The 10,445-nt window shown below is 49.8% G+C and overlaps 1 protein-coding gene across 1 annotated transcript in view; it reads left to right on the forward strand.

The window, feature by feature from the left end:
- LOC120245050 (norrin cystine knot growth factor NDP) overlaps positions 1–9,224 on the forward strand; it is a 28,030-nt gene extending 18,806 nt beyond the window's left edge. The window contains exon 3 of the mRNA XM_039251907.1: positions 7,907–9,224. Coding sequence (XP_039107838.1) covers positions 7,907–8,134 — 228 coding nt within the window. The 3' untranslated portion in view covers positions 8,135–9,224. The remainder of the gene's footprint in view (positions 1–7,906) is intronic.
- The last annotated feature ends 1,221 nt before the right edge of the window (positions 9,225–10,445 follow it).

A 10,445-nucleotide genomic window follows, 5' to 3' on the forward strand; every position in this document is an offset into this window, starting at 1 on the left:
CCAAGCTAGATCTTTCCTCTCTGCGGAAAGTATCCCTCCACGTGATGCTCAAAGACTGTTATTTACTAGACACGTGGCTACCGCTTGCCTGTCGGTTGTTAATGCTTCCTGACTTACATTTATCCAGTGTCCGGCCCTGGGAAGACAGGTGAATGGGGAGAGAGGCCATCTCATAATATACGATCTACTGATCGCCGGCACACCCGTGTTGGAAGGCACTTTCGATCCCGTTTTACGGGCAGGGAAACCGGAAACCCTAAGAAAGCATTCCACGTAGATTGCTCCTTTAGTCCTGGAGTAACAGTGTCTGTCTCTGACCATTTCTCTTTCGACTGCTGGGACCTTCGTGTTGGAGAAATGCTAGTAGAATGAAGAAGCCACTATTTAGAAGTCCGGGCTCAGCTTCGGATCCACTGGAAATAACGATTTATACTCAGCACTATGTCTAGATAATAAGAATAATAATGGGAGCCTCCCATGAGACTCTCCGTCCGCCCCACCCCCAGTCCTGGGTTCCAGAGGCCCGTCACCTAACAGTTCAGGAAAGGGCTGAGATGGAGTCAGGCAGAGAAGACTGGTCACCGTGGTCCACCAAGGAGGTCAGTGTGGCCACAGGTTAGCTTTCAGGGTGGCCTGGTAGCTTTCAGGGATGACGCCCCCTCGGACTGGGTGCAAAAGATCCTGGGAGTGGCAGGCTCACTGACAAACTTCCCTGAAATTCTCAGTGAGTAAAGGCTCTGGAGCAAACAGGCAGAAGGTCAGTGGTTAGTGGAAAGGAGCTTTCTGGAGAATCTTGAAGGGAGCTGAGGCATTGCAGACTTTGAAGTGGGAGAGACCGGGCTTCCTGTTCCAACTCTGCAGCGTGCACCACGGGTGACTTTGGGAGAAGTGAAGTGATTCTTGGGTGCCTCGACTTATTCCTAGGTAAAATGGAGCTAATGCTGCCTGTGTGAAGGGGGGGTTTGGAGGGGCATCGGTGTCGATCTGTGCCAAGAACTCGGCAGGGTGTCCGGCACATCATAGACATTAATAAATGATGTTCTGATCTTGATGATGAAGTTATAAAGTGGACAGGTGCTCAGACGCCTTCTTCTATTTTGGTCACTACTGAGACCTCAATAACCGTTGGGATCTCGGACAGCCTTAAAGGGATTAGGACAACGAACTTCATTGTGGTTCTTGTTTAGCACGGAAACCTGGTGGGGGTGGGGGGAGAGCGTGCTGAAGAGCAAAGTAAATGTAAGCCATCACGCTGGGTGCTAACAGTGGGGATCAGAGTAGAAGCGCGGCAGATCCCGCTGTCTGACCTCCCTCCCCAGGTGAGTGGAGGAGGGCGGGAGTGGACGGGAGTGGGCAGGTTCCGGATGCGAGCCGAGGAGGGGTTTTCAGGAACCCGAGGCTGGAAAGTGAGCTAGTAGGGTTGGCCTGTGAAATCTGAGCTGAGCAATGGGAGATGGTGGCCCCGCAGGGACATGGGGCCGGGGGAGATGGTTGTCGGAGCTCTGGAGGACCGCAGGCACAAGGAGAAGGACAGTGGAGGGGATAAAGCCTGGGAAAACTCCCAGAGGCCAACGGGCCAGGCATGCCAAGTGCTAAGACCCGGGATTGGGAGGGAGCTGCTGGGGTCCCCGAGCCTCTCCGAGCAGCGCCCACGAAGCGCATACTGCGGAGGAGTCCGGAATATTGAGCTTATAACACAATCAACTCCTGGGGAGATAGGACTTCTTTTTTTAAATTTTGTATTTTTATTTTTATTTTTTTAAATGTTTTTATTTTTTCCTAGGGGAGAGAGAGAGAGAGAGAGAGGCAGACAGACAGACAGCGTGAGCAGGGGAGGGTCAGAGAGAGAGGGAGTCACAGACTGAAACAGGCTCCAGGCTCTGAGCCGGCAGTCAGCACAGAGCCCGACGCGGGGCCCGAACCCACGAACCACGAGATCATGACCTGAGCGAAAGTCGGACTCTTAACCAACTAAGCCACCCAGGCGCCCCTAAATTTTGTATTTTTAATGTTTATTATTATTCTTGAGAGAAAGAGAGACAGAGAGAGACAGAGAGACAGAGCATGAGTGGGGGAGGGGCAGAGAGAGAGGGAGACACAGAATCCGAAGCAGGCTCCAGGCTCTGAGCTGTCAGCACAGAGCCCGACGCGAGACTCGAACCCACGAACCGTGTCATCATGACCTGAGTTGAAGTTGGACGCTTAACCGACTGAGCCTCCCAGGAGCCCCAAGACGTGTTTGTTGTTGTTGTTGTTTTTTAAGGAATGATTTTATACCGAATATTCGCCCACTATGCACAGGCCCCGTGGCCAGTCCCTGAGGCACCAAAATCAGGGGAGAAAGAAGAAGTTTTTACCTTCAGAATGCTTTTAAGCAAACAGGCGATAGAGGGAAGGGAAATGCTCTCTGCAAAGGCTTCGTGTCAGTTCGAGTTGTGACCAGAGCGAAGGGGACCAGATTCCGTCACTCCCCATGCTGTTTCATCCCTCTGGTTACAATTTTGCTGACATCCTGAGCGGGCTCTAGCCGGGCACGGACCCTTTGGAGGTTGACCTGGGTGCCGGGAGATGAGCTGAATAGTCATTTACTGGGGTGCTGGGGAGGGCAGAAATGGGAGGTGCCAGGCGGATAAGGGGTATGTCGCATTCACTGCTGAGAAAAAAGGCACACATAAAGTTTCTCACTTAACTGAGGCAAAATAACCAAAGTCCGGTTCTAGCATAGGATGTTCTATATGTGAAGTTTTTTTTTAAGTTTATTTACTTATTGAGAGAGAGGAGAGAGAGAGAGAGAACGGGATAGGGGCAGAGAGGGAGGGGAGAGAGAATCCCAAACAGGCTCTGTACTATCAGTGCAAAACCCGATGCGGGGCTCGAACTCACGAACTGTGAGATCGTGACCTGAGCCAAGATCAAGAGTCGGACGCTTAACCGACTGAGCCACCTCGGCGCCCCATCTGTGTGCAGGGTCTTTATTCTGACACTGATGAAGACATCTAGTCAGGCATGGCCTGAACCAGGAATTCACAGATGTCCCACATGACAGAGGAGGAAAGTGGCTTTGGCAACAGTTAAGAATCTTTGCACAAGGAGTGATGAAAACCACCCGCATTTGGGTTTTCTCTCACTCAGAAGACAGTTGTGTACAGCCGCGGGAGACATACCTGCCCAAGAAGTATGGTCAGTCTCCAGGGGCAATCCTTGGTCAGGAGCCAGGAATCATAGCAGGCTATAATCCTCACAGCGTAGCCTGAACTTGCCCATGACCGCCTTGAGCAACCTATGAGGCTGACAGGGGCTTGATAGGCTGATAGTCACGGTTAGGACGGAAGGCTCAGGAATGAAGCTATCTCTGTTCAGCATCCTGACCCTCCATTCTACAGCTACAGGCACGAGGGGTGTGCATTGACTGCAAACTGGATTTCGGCAAGTGAACTGATGTTTGAAGGTGGCAAAGGTTTGTTCAGCAGAAGGGTGAGTTGGTTAAGGAGCTGGACACCGTGTGGCACCATCCAAGGAATTTGTGGGAGCCCCCAGATCACTGGAGGGCAGAACCGAGGGAGGGTCTCGACGGTGGAGGACATGTCATTTAAGAGCGCTCTTTCACGAGTCAGCTCTGCGTAAGCTCGGACGTGGTGACGCTATATCCCAAGAAGTTCATAAGGAAAAGCTCAGACTCCTATGCCATGGTGAGGGCTCCCAGGAGCAGGTCCACGTAGATTAGAGAAGGGTGTGAGTTGGCTCTTGCTTCTGGGAAACATTTTAATATCAGGAGGCAGGATATAATAGTGATTTAGACCACGGGTGGTTTTAGACAGACCTGGGTTTGATTCCAGCTCTGCCTTTCACCAGATATACGAGTTTAGGCAAGTTACTTAAACGCTCTAAAGCCTTGGTTTCCTCATCCGTAATAACAGTACAGATGATAGTAGCACCTCGGCATTGGAATGTTACGAGGAGGAAGTGAGATTATAAAGGTTGTAAGCACTCAATAAACGTTAGCTGCCGTTACTCTTATTGGCTAAATGATTGCTATCTAGTGACCCATCCAGTGCGGAACCTGTCAGACTTTACCACTTTGCTATGCAAAGCGTGGACGTAAGCAGTACCAACATCAACCAGAACCTTGCAAGAAACGCAGAATCTCCAGCCTCGGCCGGAACTACTCAACGACAACCTGCATTTTAACAAGAGCCCCAGCTGATTGGCAGGCACATTATAGTTTGAGAAGCTCTGGCCTGGAAGAGGTGAGAAGGTGCTCATTAAAGCCATAAAATGGGCGAGGCATGGCTGAAACTGAAACATGGGATATACAGCATGAACCTGGAAAGCAGATATTTATCCCTTCCATTCCGTAACGACACGCATTTCTCGATCTCACCTTCCAAGCTCCCGGCTGTACCCCTCCAACACACATTCACAAGTCAAAGCTAGACTTTTATATCATTTCCAGCTTTGTGATGGGATCTATATACTGGAAATCTCCCAGATGGAGATTTGCACGTGTGTGTCGATATCATCAAGGGCCCTGATAATTGTTTCATAGTGTTTTCTTCGAGGAGAGGGCTTCTGAACTCGGCAATGGAGGATAGTTGGGATTTCATGAAGCAGAGCTAGGAGGAAAGGGCATTCCTGAGAGAGGAAAGACACGAGCCAAGGCAAGAGGCAGGAAATTCAGGGAGGTTCCCTGAACTCCTAACTGATTAAGCTTGATCAGAACAGGGAGTGAGTGGTGACAATGAGAACAGCGATAAGTTATAAGCGAGGCTGGAAAGATGTGAAATCCAGGTCATGGAGGATCTTAATACCCTTTCAGGATTTGGGGTTTGGAGGCAGCCACTGAATGTGTTTATGATGCATGTCTGTGCATTCTCCTTGCCCAAGAATCCAGCTCCAGAGAGAGAGGGATCCACTGGAGGTGGTCCCAGGGGCTACAGTGCTGGAGTTCTTGTCCTTCAGAAAGAAATGAAGGTGGAGCTTGAGACCCTTGAACACGTTTAGTGAAATCACGGTCAGGTTAGTGCTTCTACCAATGGCCCAACATTGCTAACTTGGTCATTTTATGGACAGTGCTAATTACCTGGTCATTCCAGGTCTACATTCAGTTCACCTGCATTTGCATCATTCGGGTATGATGCACCGCCTTGTCTGTGCCCCTTTGAATCAAATCTGTCGACACAGGTTCACTATATTCATCTGGACTTAAATTGGATCTCTGAAGACTTCCGTTTGGGGAGGTGATCTCTGAATATTGCTTCATCTGCCTAATAGACGACCCGCATTAGAGACGAGCACATTAAAATTTTTTTTAACGTTTATTTATTTTTGAGAGAGAGAGAGAGAGAGTATGAGCAGAGGAGGGGCAGAGAGAGAGGGAGACACAGAATCCGAAGCAGGCTCTGGGCTCCGAGCTGTCCGCACAGAGCCCGACGAGGGGCTCGAACTCGTGAACCGTGAGATCATGACCTGAGCTGAAGTCGGACGCTTAACTGTCCAAGCCACCCTGGTGCCCCGGAGACGAGCACATTTAATCCTACTAAGTGAGGCATCGGGGAGCGCTTCCCATGTACCAGCAGGTGCAGGAAGAAAGGGCTGGGGAGGACCTTTGGAACCCCTCTCATTAGAGGGCTGGCATAGGCACCAGAGACTGGCCCGTGTGTTGCTGATTTATGGCATAATCTCTCAAAAGCTGTTTCAGATCCTGTTTGTTTTGCTTATCAATGTGAAGAACAGGCAGGATGGCTTATAGCTGTCATTTCCTCTCTGCCTCTGTGATCTTTCAGAGGAAATAAATCAGTAGGCCCTACTCCACCTTTGCCAAGCTCAGTTGGATGCTTCACATCCTGTTGTTGGGTTCACCCAAGCCTCTTCTTTGATAATGATGTTAATCGTCTATAGTTACCAGAAGTCATCTTGTCTTCCTTTCACAAAGATGAGCAGGCCATTTCCTTCTTTTAATTCTTTTTTTTAATGCTTATTGATTTTTGAGAGAGAAAGAGAGAACGTGCATGAGTGGGGGCAGGGCAGAGAGAGGACCAGAGAGAATCCTAGGCAGGCTCCGTGCTGTCGGCTCAGAGCCTGACGCGGGGCCCCATCTCACAAACCATGAGATCATGACCTGAGCGGAGAGCAAGAGTCAGATGCTTAACCAACTGAGCCACCCCGGCGTCCCTTCTTTTAATTCTTAGTGAATCAAGCTGTCCACCCAACCCTACCCGTGACTGCCAGTCCCAGAATTCTGGGATGTGTATGTGGGGGAGACATAAGTGAGCTTCTACTCCCTCCAGTAAGCTGGACGCAAAATATCGAGTGTGTGCTTATGCCCATTGTTCTGAGGATAACCTTGGTACTTTACATCGGATTCTTAAAGAAGACTCTTTACAAAAGCCAGGTTGAGAGCCACTATAGGGGCACCTGGGTGGCTCAGTCGGTTAAGCGTCCGACTTCGGCTCAGGTCATGATTTCACGGTTTGTGAGTTCGAGCCCCACGTCAGGCTCTGTGCGGCAGACAGCTTGGGGCCTGGAGGCTGCTTCCGATTTTGTGTCTCCCTCTCTCTCTGCTCCTCCCCCACTCATGCTCTGTCTTTCTCTCTCAAGAATAAATAGACTTTTTTTTTTTTTTTAAAGAGGCACTATAAAGAACACACAGTGGGGCGCCTGGGTGGCTTAGTCGGTTAAGCGTCTGACTTTCGCTTAGGTCATGATCTCGCGGTTCGTGGGTTCGAGCCTCGCGTCGGGCTCTGTGCTGACTGCCAGCTCAGAGCCTGGAGCCTGTTTCGGAGTCTGTCACTCCCTCTCTCTCTGACCCTCCCCTGCTCACGCTGTCTCTCTCCCTCCTAAAAATAAATAAAACATTAAAAAAAAAAAAAAGAACACACAGCCTCTGTTACTTCAGCCCAAGCTTTGTTGTCATCCTAACCTACCTTTGGAAATGGAGATGGTCAGCATGATAATTTGCCGTAAATGACTCTAGGATGTGATTGTCCAAATCTCAGGCCCCTTCAGTGTGTATGAGCCCAGACGTGTGATTCCAGGGCCCCAAACAAACCCTGTTTCTGTTTTGTTCTCTTGTTTCAATTTTTTAAAATGTTTATTTATTTTTGAGAGACAGAGTGTGAGCAGGGGAGGGTCAGAGAGAGAGGGAGACACAGAATCTGAAATAGGCTCCAGGCTCCGAGCTGGCAGTCAGCACAGAGCCCAACACGGGGCTCGAACCCACGGACCGGGAGATCATGACCTGAGCCGAAGCTGGACACTTAAACGACAGAGCCACGAGGCGCCCCACATTTTTATTTGCCCATCATGGCGGTGGGCCTCACGCAGTAGCTCCAACCCCTCGGTGCATTTGGGAATCACCTGAGGAGCTTTGAACACCATGACGGCTGGGGCTCTATCCCTAAGAATTTTAATTCAGTTGATTTGAGATGGGACCTGGGTGCTGATATTTTAAAAGCAAGTTTGCCAGGTGGTTCATTCTCTTTCTTTCTCTTTCTTTTTCTTTCTTTCTTTCTTCCTTTCCTTCTTTCATTTTCCTTTTTTAAATTTTTTTTTTAACATTTATTCAGTTTTGAGAGACAGAGAACGAGTGGGGAAGGGGCAGAGAGAGAGGGAGACACAGAATCTGAAACAGGCTCTGAGCCAGCAGCACAGAGCCCGACGCGGGGCTCGAACCCACAAACCGTGAGATCATGACCTGAGCCGAAGTCGGATGCTCAACCGACTGAGCCACCCAGGCGCCCCACATTTTCTTTTTTATTTGAGAGAGACAAAGAGAGTGCAAGCAGAGGAGGGGGGACAGAGAGAGGGGGAAGAGAGGCTCTGAAGCCGGAAGAAGGTGTCAGGGTGCTGCAGGGCCCCGCTGAGGTTTTGGCACCCCCCAGGGTAACCATTTCCCTTCTCTCCGCAGATGGTGCTCCTGGCCAGGTGCGAGGGCCACTGCAGCCAGGCGTCGCGCTCCGAGCCCCTGGTATCCTTCAGCGCCATCCTTAAGCAGCCCTTCCGCTCCTCCTGTCACTGCTGCCGGCCCCAGACCTCCAAGCTGAAAGCAGTGCGGCTGCGCTGTTCCGGGGGCATGAGAATCACGGCCACCTACCGGTACATTCTCTCCTGTAACTGTGAGGAGTGCGGCTCCTGAGACCTGCCGCCCAGGGGCTTCCGGATGGGACGACCTTGTCCCCCGCCGAGGCAGTTCGACCAGCCAGGGAGAAGGACTGGCGAGACCAGAGTTAAGGAGGAGAAAGAAAAAAGAAAAAAAAAAAAAGATGCAGCAATTCCCACGGGATTCTGCATATTCTAGTAATAAAGACTTTCCATGCTCGTTGACAGAGAGACAGAGAGAGAGAGATGCTCTGCGACCTTGGTTCCCATCCCCGTCTCCTTTCCCTGGTACAATCTCTTTTGGTTCCTTTTCAGATTCAGGCATCTTCCACACACCGCCCCCCCCCCCCGCCCCCTTGTCGCTGAATGTGGTTTGGGTTTCCAGCGCGTCAGCGTCCGTGGGGAACGTGGGTCCCCATGCAAGCGTGGGTCCGGCTGTCACTGTTTGGTGCGCTGGGGAAGCCTTCGCTTTGGAACGCAGGAAAGCCCCGCTCCTTCCGCGCCGCCGTCTGGCTTTGTTTCCCCCTGGGTTTTATCTTGTCATCTGGTCTCAGGTTGCTGTCCCCACGAAAGGTTACCAACGTCACATTGCGGGCCCCGAGCGTGCGGGTGCGTAGAGCCAGGCTCATTCGCAGCCCGCTGACCGACATTAAAATGACTAACAGTTGGATTCTCCTACGTGACGCTGAAGCCCCTGCGAGCGGTAATTATTATTCTGAAATGGCTTTTGGGAAGTAAAGGTGGCATAAGGAATTGGTCACCCAAAGGCTCTTGCAGATAAATTATGGTAAAACTGTGTAAGGGAGCCGATGTCTAAAGAGCTGCACAGATGCGGATCCTGCACTGACTTTGACAAAGGCATATAAGTACTAGTGGCATGGAGAACCCACTATATGCATGCATGCAAATTAGACAACCAAGTATGAATGTCTCTGTAGGTGCGCTACAGCTTTAGCCATGTTGTGGCCATCGTTCTCTCCCATCCACTTGTCCACATCAAGCCTGCTGCCCCAATGGCGGCCTGACTCATCCTCTGAACATTTGGCTCAACTATCTTTTGATCCTTGAGACTCAAAATTTGAGTCATTCCCATGTTGTGAAATAAAAAGACAGTATCTTCAAACTTTGACCGTGTTAAGTGTTGTCTTTTCCTATTAAGTATCTTACTGTCATGCATCCCCTTTGGGATGTGAGTGTGTGTGTGTGTGTGTGTGTGTGTGTGTGTGTGTGTAGGGAGGTCCAGAAAAAGAGAGAGATAGGGTTCTAGAATGCATGGTGTGGACATTTTTTTTTGAAATCAATATACTAGGGTGATGGAGGCTTAGGGAACTTGGCTTTTGGTTTCAGAAATTAGCTTGTTGACTGAGCATAAAATCTGATGCATTCTGGCTTCTTTGGGCACTATGGAATGAAATGGAGGTCAATGTTTTTGAAGTTTATATACTTACTTTGAGGGGTGGGGCAGAGAGAAAGGGAGAGAGAGAGAATCCCACGCAGGCTGTGCACCATCAGTGCGGAGCCCGATGCGGGACTCGACCTCACCGACTCTGAGATCATGATCTGAGCCAAAATCGAGTCGCTTAACCAACTGAGTCACCTAGGTGCCCCGAAGTCATCTCTTGTTTAATGTCTTTGGTTTTCTCGGGAAAGAACAAGTATCCATAAATGAAGACCGCAGAGCCAGAAGGACAAATAAGTCACCAACTATAGTTTCTGTGCCATTGACCGTCCACTGCCATCGACCATGCAACGCCCCAGGCCCAATTATACTCCTGAGCATTATGAGAACTATCACGGTGCTAGCATAGTGCTGTGCCCACTTTAGGCGCCACAACACTACCCCAGACTGGCGACTCCGTTTCCAGGGCAACCTTGACACCATGCTGTCTTGGTGCACCAGGGATGACGTCATACCCCACCGTTAGTACAGCCAACTTGTGAATTACTTTTCCCATAGAGCTGATGGCTTTGTACACTCTCTGGGCTTAGCTTTCACATGGTTTTCAGAAAGCCAGCAGGGTTAAATTTGTATCTGTGACTTTGGAACAGAATAAAACGAGCGCTATTCAACCCTGACCTTGATCTTAACCTTCACAGTGACAGAGCCAGGCAGCTGACTAATTAGAGGTCTCCTCATTTTGAAGGCAAATGTGAAATGGTAATTCAGACCATTGCATAAAGAGAGATTTTTGTCATAAAAAAGAATTAAATTTAATACCTAAAGTTACATGGCTATGCTCCTCAACTGATCATGAAAGTATTAACTGCTGGTCACATTTATAGCTATTCCTTCAGGTCGCTAATCAAAAAGTGCAAATAATATATTTAGCCTGAAAAGACATCTTCTG

This window comes from Hyaena hyaena, unplaced genomic scaffold (assembly GCF_003009895.1).
Source record: "Hyaena hyaena isolate Hyena2069 unplaced genomic scaffold, ASM300989v1 scaffold_402, whole genome shotgun sequence".
In the NCBI taxonomy this organism is placed as follows: Eukaryota; Metazoa; Chordata; class Mammalia; order Carnivora; family Hyaenidae; genus Hyaena; species Hyaena hyaena.